This window comes from Chiloscyllium plagiosum, chromosome 38, assembly GCF_004010195.1.
Source record: "Chiloscyllium plagiosum isolate BGI_BamShark_2017 chromosome 38, ASM401019v2, whole genome shotgun sequence".
NCBI lineage: Eukaryota > Metazoa > Chordata > Chondrichthyes > Orectolobiformes > Hemiscylliidae > Chiloscyllium > Chiloscyllium plagiosum.
In genome coordinates, this window is record NC_057747.1 from 2,085,325 (window position 1) to 2,099,820 (window position 14,496).

A 14,496-nucleotide genomic window follows, 5' to 3' on the forward strand; every position below is an offset into this window, starting at 1 on the left:
ATAAATGGATAAAAAGAACTTCAGAGGGGTAAGCTTGCCTGCTGTTGACACCAAGATTACATTTGACAATCGTGGTATCAAAGAGCCTTTGCAAAGTTGGAATCATTTGGAAACATTCTGGCTGGCGCTAGATCTAGCACAAAGGAAGGTGATGGTTGGAAGTTAATCATGTCAGCTCCAGAACATCTCTGCAGGAGTTCCTCTGGGTATTATCTGAATCCTAGCCATCTTCATCTGCTTCACTTTTGCTCCATATTAAGATCAGAAGTGAAGGTGTTTGGTGCGTTATGTTCAGCACTATTTGCACCTCCTCTTTGCTAAGGCAGTCTTTGTCCAATTACAGCATACCTTTACCATATCTAGCTTGGCCTGACAAATGGTTAATAACATTTGCACTTCATTGATGTCAGACAATGATTATGTCCAACAGGAAATGAAAATGATTGAGGGCAGAGCAGTGGACCTGATCTAAATGGACTTCAGTAAGCTGTTCGACAAGGTTCCTCATGGTAGACTGATTAGCAACATTAGATCACATAGAATAGAGGGAGAACTGTGACCAGCAGTGTGCCATAAGGATCAATGCTGAGTCCTCCGCTTTTCGTCATTTATGTAAATGATTTGGATGTGAACATAGGTGTAGTTAGTTGCAGTTGACATCAACATTGGAGGTCTCGTGGACAGTGAAGAAGATTACCTCAGTATAATGGGATCTTGATTGGATGGGCTGAGGAATGGCAGATGGAGTTTAATTTAGATAAATGTGAGGTGCCTGCTTTTTGGAAAGGAGATGGGGAGATACCAAATGAGTATTTTGTTTCAGTGTTTACTGCGGAGGAGGACATGAAGATATAGAATGTGGGGAAATAGATGGTGACATCTTGAAAAATGTCCATATTACAGTGGAGGTGGTGCTGGATGTTTTAAAATGCATAAAGGTGGATAAATCCCGAGGACATAATTAGGTGTACCCTAGAAGTCTGTGGGAAACTAGGCAAATGATTGCAGGGCCCCTTGCTGAGATATTTGCATCATTGATAGTCACAGGTGAGGTGTCGGAAAACTGGAAGTTGGCTAACACGGTGGTAAGGAAAAGCCAGGGAACTATAGACCGGTGAGCCTGACGGTGGTGGTGGGCAAGTTGTTGGAGGGAAACCTGAGGGTCAGGTATTTGGTTCCAGTCTGGCCTGATGTCCTAAGGGGTGCTTTTGCTAACGCTGTTGGGGAGGGTTTAAACTAAAGTGGCAGGGGGGTGGGAACCAAATGAGATGGTTAGTGGACAGTAAGGAGGTAGTAACTAAAGCCTGGAAGGAACTAGATAATGAAGTCAGCATGTCCAAGGGGAAAGTAAGCAGGGAGCAGATGATGAACGCAAAGGAACACGTGGCCTGAGGTGTATTTGTTTTAATACAGACAAGTAAACTAGGTAATGCAGATGAACTTAGGGCTTGGATTAGTACCTGGGAGTATGATATTGCTATTACTCAGACTTGGTTGAGGGAAGGGCATGATTGGCAACTAAATATGCCAGGATATAGATGCTTAATGCGGGATAGAAAGGGAGGTAAAAGGGGTGGAGTTACATTACTGGTCAGAGGATATCAAAGCAATGCTGAAGGAGGGCACTATGGAGGGCTCTAGCAATATGGGCAGAGCTCAGAAATAGGAAGGGTGCAGTAACAATGTTGGGGCTATACTACAGGCCTCCCAACTGCGAGCATGAGATAGAGGTTCAAATATGTAGACAGATTATGGAAAGATGTAGGAGCAACAGGGTGATGGTGATCGATTTTAATTTTCCCAATATTGACTGGGATTCACTTAGTATTAGCGGTCTAGATGGAGCAGAATTTGTAAGGACCATCCAAGAGGGTTTTACAGAGCAGTATGTAAAAAGACGAACCCAGGAAGGGGCCGTACTGGACCTGGTACCTGGGGAATGAGCATGGTCAGGTGGTTCAAGTTTCAGTAAGGGATTACTTTTGGGAATAGTGATCACAGGTTCATAAGTTTTAGAATACTCTTTGACAAAGACGAGAATGGTCCTAAAAGAACAGTGCTAAATTAGGAGAGGCCAACTATAGCAAAATTCGGCAGGACCTGGGGAATGTGGATTGGGAACATCTGTTTGAAGGTAAGGCTGAAATTCTTAATGAGTACTTTGCATTGGTATTCACCAAGGAGAATGACATGATGGATGTTGAGGTTAGGGGTAGATGTTTGATTATGCTAGGTCAAGTCAGGCATAAGGAGGGAGGAAGTGTTGGGTATTCTAAAAAGCATTGAGGTGGAGAATTCCCCAGGTTCAGATGGGATCTATTCCAGCTTATTGAGGGAAGTGAGAGATGAAATGGCTAGGGCCTTAACAGATGTCTTTGCAGCATCCTTGAAACCAGGTGAGGTCCTGGAGGACTGGAGAATTGCTAATGTTGTCCTCTTGTTTAAGAAGGGTAGCAAGGATAATCCAGGTAATTATAGACTGGTGAGCCTGACTTCACTGGTAGGGAAGCTGCTGGAGAAGATACTGAGGAATGGGACCAATTACCATTTGGAAGAAAATAGGCTTATCAGTGATAGGCAGCATGGTTTTGTGCAGGGAAGGTAATGTCTTACCAACTTAATAGAATTCTTTGAGGGAGTGATAAAGTTGATTTGATGAGAGGGTTGTAGATGTCATATACACGGACGTTACTAAGGCTTTTGGTAAAGTTCCCTATGGTAGGCTGATGGAGGAGCTGACATCACATGGGGTCCAGGGTGTACTAGTTAGATGCATGAAGAACTGGTTGGGCAACAGGAGACAGTAGTAGTGGAAGGGAGTTTCACAAAATGGAGAACTGTAACTAGTAGTGTTCTGCAGTGATCCGTGCTGGGACCACTGTTGTTTGTGATGTGCATAAATGATTTGGAGGAAGGTATAGGTGGTCTGATTAGTAAGTTTGCAGATGACACATACATTGGTGGAGAAGCGGGTAATGAAGGGGACTGTCCAAGAGTGCAGCAGAATACAGATAGATTTGAGAGTTGGGCAGAGAAATGGCAGATGGAGTTCAATCCGGGCAAATGCGAGGTGATGCATTTTGGAAGATCCACTTCAAGAGTGAACTATATGGTAAATGGAAAAGCCCTGGGCAAAATTGATGTACAGAGAGATGTGGGTGTTCAGGTCCATTGCACCCTGAAGGTGGCAACTCAATAGTGGTCAAGAAGGTATGCTTTCCTTCATCGGGTGGGGTATTGAGTGCAAGAGTTGCTAGTAGTCATGTTACAGTTGTTATAGGACTTTAGTTTGGCCACGTTTAGAATACTGTGTCCACTTCTGGTCGCCATATTACCAAAACAACGTAGATATTTTTGGAGAGGGTGCAGAGGAGGTTCACTAGGATGTTGCCTGGTATGGAGGGTGTTAGCTATGAGGGGAGGTTGAATAGATTAGGATTATTTTCATTAGAAAGATGGAGATTGAGGGGAGACCTGATTGAGGTCCACAAAATCATGAGGGGTATAGACAGGGTGGATAGCAAGAAGCTTTTTCCCAGAGTGGGGACTCAATTACGAGAGGTCCCGAGTTCAAGGTAAGAAGGGAAAAGTTTAAGGGAGATATGCATGGAAAATTCTTTACACAGAAGGTGGTGGGTGCCTGGAACCCGTTGCCAGTGGAGGTGGTAGAGGCGGGTCCGATAACATAATTTAATATACATCTAGACATGTACATGAATGGGCAGGGTGCAGAGGGATGCAGGTCCTCAGAAAATAAGTTTATATAGAGGATCTGGATCGGTGCAGGCTTGGAGGTTCCTCTGCTGTAATTTTCTTTTGTTCTAGGAAAGGCAGGGACTGGTTAGGGATAGTCACCATGGCTTTGTGCATGGGATATCGTGTCTCTCAAATTTGATTGGGTTTTTTTTTGGAAGAAGTAATGAAAAGGGCAGAACGGTGGACTTGAACTATATGGACTTCAGTACGGTATTTGACAAGGTTCCTTATGGCAGACTGGTTACTCAGGTTAGATCACGTGGAATAGAACCTCAACTAGCCATTTGAATATGGAACTGGCTCGAAGGTAGAAAACCGTGGGTAGGGGTGGGGTGTTACTTTTCAGACTGGAGGCCTGTGGCCAGATATGTGCGGAGAAAATGAGGTCTGCAGATGCTGGAGATCAGAGCTGAAAATGTGTTGCTGGAAAAGCGCAGCAGGTCAGGCAGCATCCAGGGAACAGGAGAACAGATATGTGCCACAAGGCTCGGTGCTGGGTCTGCTACTGTTTGTCATTTATATAAATGATTTGGGTATGAACATAGAAGGTAAAGTTAGAAAGTTTGCAGATGGCACCAAAGTTGGACCTGTAGTAGACAGTAGTGAAGGGTTACCTCAGTACAACAGGATCTTGATCGGATGGGCCAATGGGCCGAGGAGTGGCAGATGGAGTTTAATTTAGATAAATGTAAGGTGCTATGTTTAGGAAAGGCAAATCAGAGCAGGACTTGCACATTTAATGATAAAGTCCTGGGGATTGTTGCTGAACAAAGAGACCTTGTTGCTTGAAAGTGGAGTCTCGGGTAGATAGGATAGTGAAGAAGGTGTTTAGTATGATTTCCTTTATTGATCAGAGCATTGAGTATAGGAGTTGAGAGGTCTTGTTGCGGCTGTACAGGACATTGGTTAGGCCACTTTTTGGAATATTATGTGCAATTCTAGTCTCCCTCCTATTGGAAGGATGTTGTGAAACTTGTAAATCTTTTCTGATCCCTTTCAAACACGTTGCCAGAGTTGGGTAGTTTGAGCTACATGGAGAAATTTAATAGGCTGGGGTTGTTTTTCCTGGTGCATTTGAGGTTGAGGGGTGACCTTACCGAGACTTTTAAAATCATGAGGGCATGGATAGGGCGTCCAGATCTAGAGAGCATAGGTTTAAGGTGAAAGAAAAATTTAGAGGGGACCTAAGGGGCAATGTTTTGACACAGAGGTTGGTGCATGTATGGAATGAGCTGTCAGGGCAGCACAGTAGCTCAGTGATTAGCACTGTTACCTCACAGCGCCAGGGACCCGGTTCAATTCCAGCCTCAGGTGACTGTGTGGAGTTTGCGCATTCTCCCAGTGCCTCTGTGGGTTTTCTCCGTGTTCTCTGGTTTCCTCCCACAATCCAAAAATGTGCAGGTTAGGTGAATTGGCCATGCTAAATAAATAGCCTATCGTGTTTAGGGATATGTAGGTTAGGTGCATTAGTCTGGTGTAAATATAGAGTAATGGGGAATGGGTTTAGGTGGGATGCTCTTCGGTGGGTCGGTGTGGACTTGTTGGGCTGAATGGCCTGTTTCCACACTGTAGGGATTCAAAGGAAGTAATTGGGATGAGATTGGGGTGGGGTATCTGATTGGCATGGACGAGTTAGACTGAAGGGTCTGTTTACATGCTGTACATCTCAATGACTCTGACTCTTTAAGTGGTGGAGGCTGGTACAAATGCAACATTTTAAAAAGCATTTGGATGGGTATATGAATAGGAAGGGTTTAAAGGGATATGGGCGAAGTGCTGGCAAATGGGACTAGATTAGTCCAGGATATCTGGTTGGCATAGGCGAGTTGGACCGAAGGGTCTGTTCCCGTGCTGTATGTCTTTATGATTCTATAGCAAATGTTTTAACGGACATTCGTAAAAAAACTTTAACATGATTAGTATTAGATTTTCATATTAGTTTTCAATACTTAGGTGATTATGCTCAAGTCAGTCCCATCATTCATCTCAACTAATATGATTAACTGGTCATTGATGTCATTGTTATTTTGTTTGTAGATTCATATTATTTGTCTTGTTTACTGACAAAGCAGCAGTGATGTTAATTTCAAAACAGTTTGCTGTGAGCTGCTTTGGTATATGAAAGAGTGGCTGCATTAATACGATTCTTTTTGTTTCTTTTCCATTTGAGTCAATGGCCACTGATGTTGATTAGACACTGGCATGAAATTCTCCATCTTTTGGATTTTCAGGTCCCGCGTGAAACCAAATCCTCAAATTGCCAAAGTACAAAACAGTTCCAAATTCAGGACTACATTTTCACATGGCTCAGAGGTCACAAACAGGTTTGTGTTGTGGGAATTGATGTCTCTTGGGAGGCGATAGTGCAGTGCTAATGTCATTGGACTAAGTAATCCAGAATTTAAGGTAAATTTTCAGGGGAATGGGTTTGAATCTCTCAATGGCCAGTGGTGAAATTTACATCCAATAAAAAATTTGAAATTGAAAAATGGTGACCATGTAATCATTAGTAATTGTCATGGTTCGTTAATGTCACTTTTGGAAGGAAATCTGCCATCCCTAACTCCTCTGGACTTCATACCCATAGCAATATGGTTGACTCTTAACTGCCTCTTGGAAATTAGGAATAGGTAATTAATGTTGTCCCAGCCAGCGATGCCCACATCCCAAGAATAAAAACATTTTGGGGATGATGCATTATTTTTGCTGCTGTGTAATTTTGCACCTTGTAAATACTACTGATATCAAACCAAAGCTAAACAGTAGTCCTGTATTGAAGTACATCTATTTGTCTCATTTAATTCTACTGATGATAGTTAGAACAGTCAGTCATTTTGCAGTCTACAGACTCTGAAAATTATGCAGAAGCACTTGAGGTCACATTAATGTGCATGCAGAGGCTGTGAACACTGATTCAGGAAAATAAATTTACAGAGATTGGTGGAGTAGTCAGGTACCATTACTATTTCTGTACTGAGGGTGCAGGAATAGACCCTTAAAAGGAAGTAGTGGTAATAGTGGGCTCCTGCCAACTGCCAATGAAACAATGATAGGAGAAAGTGAGGACTGCAGATGCTGGAGATCAGAGCTGAAAATGTGTTGCTGGAAAAGCGCAGCAGGTCAGGCAGCATCCAAGGAACAGGAGAATCGACGTTTCGGGCATAAGCCCTTCTTCAGGAAGAGCTTCCTGAAGAAGGGCTTATGCCCGAAACATCGATTCTCCTGTTGCTTGGATGCTGCCTGACCTGCTGCGCTTTTCCAGCAATGAAACAATGATAGACATGGTTGGGATTGAACTACTGACCTATGGGCTCTCAGCAATCCATGAAATGCCTGAGGTAACACAGTCTTGATGGCTTGGGGATGGGGACAGGCTTGCATAATCCTCTGTTTCCTTCACTATCCTAATTAAACCTGGACTTTCAATTAAGTTGTTGGGGGCAATTGTTCTGCTCCAGTTGTAATTATTCTGAGTGCCTATAGGCCAATCACAGGTCTGTCTTCATGAATGTGAAGCTTCATATTATGATGTTCAACAATATTTGACAAATAAAACATGCAGTTTTTTTAGTGTATTGCTTAAGTGTTTATCCTTTGGATCTAAGTACTGCAACTCCCAGAAAAGATGATGTAATTATTGGAGACTATGCTCATCACAGCAGTTACTGGCACCTCTTTGATTCCCAATTCTCATCCTGAACAAAATTTGTTGGAATGCTGGTTCTAACTATAGGAAAACCTGTGTCAAGATTTTGACTATAGCTATGTTCAAGCACTTCATATTATAAACAACCCAAGATTATTGATCCGTAATTCCTAGACATCTGTTTTGTGTAAAGTACTTTTTCTATGTTGCTGCCACCTTCTCCCTGTTCTTTTGCATTTAGATTGGTGCTAGGTCATTTGGAGAATAGCTTTTAAGGGGAGCAATCTTCACAGCTATGCACCATCCTCCTGTTTCTGTCTACTAGTATGCTGATCTCTCAGCTATTAGAAAGGAACCCTGCAGTTTCTGCTGACACTGATTATGCTTAGGTCCAGAAGATGTCTGGCTTTGGAAATTGCTGACTCCTCCATTGTGATGTGTCACCTTTGGCGGACGTGACCATCTGGTGTTGTAGGCAGACTGTGATTGTAACCAAACCCAAAGCAACATTGTAAAAACCAGTAAATTCATTCTTAAGAAATTGCTTGTGATTATCAGTTCCAGTAAATTGCTGATATTGCTCATCTTTAGCCATTTGTGAACTGCACCATACCTTCTTTGATAGCATCTTCTGAGCCCATGACCTCTATGGTTAGAAGGGCAAGGCCAGCAGATTCATCACCACCTGCAAGTCTTGCCCCCGCCACATGCCCGCGCGCACACGCACAAACCCACGCCAAGTTTCTTGCCATCTGACCTTTTTTTTTTTTGAAAACCATTATTAGTCACTTCTTATATGGATGTCGCTGACTGCCCAACATTTATTGCCGTCCCCAATTGCTATTGAGAAGATGGCAGTGAACTGCCTTCTTTATCCAATGCAGACCATAGGAAACAGAACAAGACAGCACAGGAACAAGCCTTCGGCCCTCCAAACCTGCACTGACGTGTGCTACTGGTAGAACTATGCTGCCTTTGGGAAGAAATTTCAGGGTTTTTACCCAATGACTGTGTTCGCATAGAGATACATTTCCAAGTTAGGATGGTAAGTGGCTTGGAGAGAAATGTCCAGGTTAGAGAACACCGAAAAGTACAGCACAGAACAAGCCCTTTGGTCCACAATGTTGTGTCGAGGTTAAATCCTAATGTAAACTATAATAACTTAATCTACACACCCCTCAAATCCCTGCTATCCATGTGCATGTCCAGCAGTTGCTTAAATGTCCTCAGTGACTCTGCGTCCATCACCATAGCTGGCAATGCATTCCATGCATTCACAACTCTCTGCGTAAAGATCCTGCCTCTGACATCTCCTGTATACCTCTCTCCTAATATCTTCAAACTATGACCCCTTGTGCCAGTCAATCCTGCCCTGGGGAATGGTCTTTGACTATTGATTTTATCTATTCCTCTCATTATCTTGCATACCTCGATCAAGTCTCCTCTCTTCCTCCTCCTTTCCAGAGAGAAAAGTTCGAGCTTATTCAACCTTTCTCCATAAGGCAAGCCCTCCAGTCCAGGCAGCATCCTGGTAAACGTTCTTTGCACCCTCTCCATAGCCTCTATATCTTTCCTATAGTAGGGCGACCAGAACTGGACACAATATTCCGAGTGTGGTCTCACCAGGGGCTTGTAGAACTGCAGCAAAACCTCGCGGCTCTTAAACTTGATCCCCCGTTAATGAAAGCCAAAACACCATATGCTTTCTTAACAACCCTATCCATTTGGCTGGCGACTTTGAGGGATCAATGTACTTGCACACCCAGATCCCTCTGTTCCTCCACACTGCCAAGAATCCTGTCTTTAATCCTGTATTCAGCATTCGAGTTCGACCTTCCAAAATGCATCACTTTGCATTTATCCAGGTTGAACTCCATCTACCATTTCTCAGCCCAGCTCTGCATCCTGTCTGTCGCGCTGCAGCCTGCAATAGCCCTCGATACTATCAATGGCACCTCCAACCTTTGTGTCATCTGCAAATTTACTAACCTACCCCTCAACCTCATGCAAGCTATATATAAAAACTACAAACAGCAGAGGCCCAAGAACAGAGCCCTGCAGGACCCCACTCATCACTGACCCCCAGGCAGCCAAATCTGAACCCACATAGCCAAATCTCCCTATTTGCCATACTTCCTGACTTTATGAATGAGCATACCATGGGGAACCTTATCAAATACCTTGCTGAAATCTGTATACACCACATCCACTGCTCGATCTTCGTCGACCTGTCTTGTCACCTCCTCAAAGAACTCAATGAGATTTGTGAGGCATGACCTGCCCCTCACAAAGCCATGCTGACTGCCTTTATTCACACTATGCTTTGCCCTATCCCTCAGAATTCTTTCCAAAACTTTGCTGACTGCAGACGTAAGACTGACTGGTCTGTAATTGCCAGAGATTTCCCTGTTGCCCTTCTTGAAAAGAGGAACAACAGTCGCCTCCCTCCAATCCTCTGGTACGACTCGTGTGGAGAGTGAGGAGGCAAAGATCATCGCCGGTGGCTTAGCAACCTCCTTTCTCGCTTCCCGGAGCAGCCTAGGATAAATCTGGTCTGGCCCTGGGCACTTACCAATTTTACTGTTTTCCAAAATTTCCAGCACATCAACTTCATCAATCTTGATCTGTTCAAGCCTGTTTCCCAGCTTCTCAAAGTTCTCATTCACAACAAGGTCCCTTAGTGAAAACCGAAGCAAACAACTCATTTAGGGCCTCCCCTATCTGCTCAGACCCGACGCACATATTCCCTACGCTATCCCTGACTGGCCGTACCTTCTCCCTGATCATTCTCTTATTCCTCACATATATGAGAAAAATGCTTTTGGGTTCTCCCTAATCCTTCTTGCCAAGCCTTTTTCATGCCCCCTCCTGGCTCTCCTCCGTCCATTTCTGAGCTCATTTCTAGTAAGCCGGTAATCCTCTAAAGCTGTGCTAGATCCTTGCTGCCTCCACCTTTCGTAAACTGCCGCCTTCCTTTTGATGAGAAGCTCCTCTGTTCTCGTCATCCAAGGTTCCTTAATCTTACCCCTTCTCACCCGTCTCAGAGGAACAAATTTGTGCATCATCCACAACAACTCCCTAAATAGCCTGCACATATCTGCTGTGCCCTTTCTGTGGAACAATTGCTCCCAGTCTGTACTTCCCAACTCCTGTCTGATAGCGTCATAATTTCCTTTTCCCCAATTAAATATCTTTCCTCGGTAACTGCTCCTTTCCCTCTCCAAGGCTATGGTAAATGTGAGGCAGTTGTGATCACTGTCACCAAAGTGTTCTCCCACCACGAGATCTGACACCTGACCTGGCTCATTGCCGGGCATCAAATCCAAAATGACCTTTCCCCTCGTCGGTCTGTCTACGTACTGAGTAAGGAAAGCCTCATGAACACACCTGACAAAATTGGCTATATCCAATCTATCTGCACTTAAGAGGTTACAGTTGATATTGGGAAAGTTGAAATCACCCATAACAACCCTGCTACATCTGCATTTTTCCAGAATCTGCCCGCCTATGAGATCTTCAATCTCTCTACTGCTATTAGGTAGTCTGTAGAAAACTCCCAATGCTGTGGCTGCTTCCTTGCTGTTCCTAACTTCCACCCATACTGACTCAGTAGACAAACATTCCTCAACAACCTTCCCTGAGTGTAGCTGTGATGCACACTCTGATTAGCAATGCTACACCCCCTCCTCTTTTTCCACCCTCCCTGTTCTTTTTAAACATTCTAAACCCTGGAACATCAAGCAACCATTCCTGCCCCTGTGAAACCCACGTCTCCGTTATGGCCACAATATCGTAGCCACAAGTACTGATCCATGCTGCAAGTTCGTCACTCTTGTTTCTGACACTCCTTGCTTTAACTGACCCCTGTTTTATCGAGTGAGAAACCTTCCCGATAGATTCACCCCATCTGCAACTCTCAGATATGTGGCTCTGTTTTCCATCCCCCTGCCAAACTAGGTTCAACCCTCCCGAATCACACGAGCAAATATCCTATCCAGGACATTTGTGCCCCTCCAGTTCAGGTGCATCCCGTCCTTCATGTACCGGTCCCACCTTCACCAGAAGGTATCCCAATGTTCTAAGGATCTGAAGCCCTCCCTCCTGTACCAGCCTCGCAGCCACGTGTTCAGCTGCATTCAGTGACTGTTCCTCATCTCACTATCTCGTGGCACCAGTAGTAAACCTGAGATCGCTACTCTACTTGTCCTGCTCTTCAGCTTCCAAACTAACTCCCTGCAGTCTCTTTTCAGATCCTCAATCCCTTTCCTGGCTATATCATTGGTGCCACGATTTCTGGCTGCTCACCCTCCCCCTTCAGAATCTTGTAAACCCGATTGGCGACATCCGTGCCCTGGCACCGGGGAGGCAACATAACATCCGGGAGTCCCGTTCCTGACCACAAAATGTCCTGTCAAGCCGTCTAACTACTGAGTCCCCTACCACTAGCTAGTCCCATTTGCCAGCACTTAGCCCATATCCCTCTTGGCTCTTCCTATTCATATACCCATCCAGATGCCTTTTTAAATGTTGAAATCTTACCAGACTTCTCTACTATTTCTGGCAGCTCATTCCATACACACCACCCTCTACGTGATAAAGTTGCCTCTTAGGTCTCTTTCAAATCTTTTCCCTCTCACCTTAAACCCATGCTGTCTGGTATTGGACTCTGCTGCCCTGGGGAAAAGACCTTTGCTATTCACCCTATCCTTGCTCCTCATTTTATCAAACGATTTAAGGTTGCGCCTCAGCCTCTGACACTCCATGGCCCCAGCCTATTCAACGTTGTCCTGTAGCTCAAACCCACCAACCCTGACAACATCCTCTTAAATCCTTTCTGAAGGCTTTCAAGCTTCACAACATCCTTCTAAAAGCAGGGAGATCAGAATTGAATGCAGTATTCCAAAAGAGGCCTAACTAATGTCATGTACAGCTGCAACATGACCTCCAACCCCGATACTCAGTGCACTGACCATTCCGAATGCTGCCTTCATTATCCTGTCTACCTTTGACTCCACTTTCAACGAACTATGAACCTACACTCGGCAAGGTCTCTTGTTCAGCAACACTCCCCAGAACCTTACTATTAAGTGCATAAATCCTGCCCTGACTTGCCTTTCCAAAATACAGCACGTCCCATTTATCTAGATTAAACACTAACTGCCATTCCTCAGCCCATTTGATCAACGCCTCTTTGTACTCTGAGGTAACCCCCTTCACTGTCCACTCCATCTCCAGTTTTACTAACTATACCTCCTTTGTTCACATCTAAATCATTTATATAAACGATAAAAAGCAGTGGACCCAGGACTGATCCTCTGCCACACTGCTAGTTGCAGGCCTCCAATGTGAAAAGCAACCCTCCACCAGAATTGAGCACAGTATTCATCAATCCTCTTTGACTTTTTCTGAAGAAGTAACAATCAAGTTACTGAGCCATGTTGATTATCCCTAATCAGTCTTTGCCTTTCCAAATACATGTAAATCCTGACCCTCAGGATTCCCTCACTGATGTCAGACTCACTGGTCCGTAGTTCCCTGGCTTTTCTTCACCATCTTTCTTAAATAGTGGCACAACATTAGCCAATCTCCAGCTTCTGGCACATCGCCTGAGGCTATCAATTATGTAATTATCTACCACCATTTACGACTGGATGTGGCAGGATGCAAAGCTTAGACTGATCCATTAGTTGTGGGGTTGCTTAGCTCTGTTATTTGCTGCTTATGCTATCTGGCATGCAAGTAGACCTGTTTGGTAGCAACACCTGATTGACAGGAGAGATCCTGGTGATGGTGGTGTCTGGAACATAGTCATACTCTCACAATCATGCATTACAGGCAATGTCAAACTGGTGCTTGACTAGGCTGTCAGACCGCTCTCCCAATTTTGGCACTAGCTCCCAGATGTTAGGAGCATTTTGCAGGGTCAACAGGGTTGTTTTTGCTATTGTTTTATCTAGTGTCCAGGTCAATGCCAAGTGTATTGTATTTAAATTCCACCAATATGTCATGGTGAGATTCAAACCTGTGTTCTCAGAACATTTATCGGGTGTCTGGATTAATAGTATAGCGATAATACCACTGGACCATTGCCTCCCCTGCTTTGAATGATATCTTCACTTCTTTCTATTTGGGTTAAATTCCAGGCGCATCCTATTAACAACTGTAGTGAATCTAATCATGCAAACTGGAGCAGTTTAAGAAGGCATCTCACTGTCACCTGTAAGGAACTTAGGGATGTGTGATAAATGATGGTCTTGCCAGCAAGATCCATATTTTTGTGACTCATCTTTATAAAATGTTTTCAATGTTAATTCACCTGCCCCCTCAAAGCCTCCACATGAGCTAAAGGGATCAAGTCACTGGAGTACACTGGAATACTCAGTTTGCATGGTTGGGGCCATTGCAACAGCACTTGAGACACTTAACCTGGAAAGAACAGTTCATTTGTTTATTCTGTATTCATCCCCTTCACAGTGACATGTTGGGGGTGTTCATCTGCAAGATGCATTACACTCAATAATGTAACTGCAGCATTTTTTTCCTTGTGACCTCTACCACTAAGAAGGACAAGTAACATGAGTTGTGTGAAAACCCATCGTCTCCAAGTTCCCTTTTCTGCCACAGTGCTCGTGACTGGGAATAGGCAATAAACTTATGCTGTCGGCGTCAATTCCATTCTGAGAAAAAAATACTCAGCCCTTGCATGGTCACAAAGCCTTTCAACACTGTGTCTGGTCCGGGAGTTTCTGAAAGTTTTCCATATAAAGTTGAAATGTTTTTATCAGCTTGCACAGATCAAGCTGCTAATGCTAACATGACTTAGTCATGCAGTTAAATCTCTCACTATTGGCTTACTCAATTTGTGATGCATATACATCCTTTCATACATTGTTTCTTTATCCTTTCCCAAATAGGTGTTACGGTAATCAATTTTTGGGTACCATTTGCTTTGCTGAGAAGAGAATTTTCTAAAATTGTTCTAACTAGTTGTACATGCACTTTTTTTTTCAAGTACTTTGCAAAGGGACTTGTCTCTTGAAACTTAGCTGGATTGGGTCAGCAAGATACAGCAACAACAATAATGAATACATCTT

The 14,496-nt window shown here is 44.0% G+C and overlaps 1 protein-coding gene across 5 annotated transcripts in view; it reads left to right on the forward strand.

Annotated features, from left to right (window-relative positions):
* The window catches only part of LOC122541750 (serine/threonine-protein phosphatase 2B catalytic subunit beta isoform), a 117,102-nt gene that overhangs the window by 25,129 nt on the left and 77,477 nt on the right, over positions 1-14,496 (forward strand). The window contains exon 1 of one of the 5 annotated variants that reach the window (XM_043678656.1): positions 6,001-6,080. The exons of the other annotated variants lie outside the window; for them this stretch is intronic. Within the exon in view, the coding sequence (XP_043534591.1) occupies positions 6,059-6,080 (22 nt within the window). The 5' untranslated portion in view covers positions 6,001-6,058. Of the gene's footprint in view, positions 1-6,000; positions 6,081-14,496 lie in introns of those variants that run through there. 5 annotated transcript variants of the gene reach the window in all.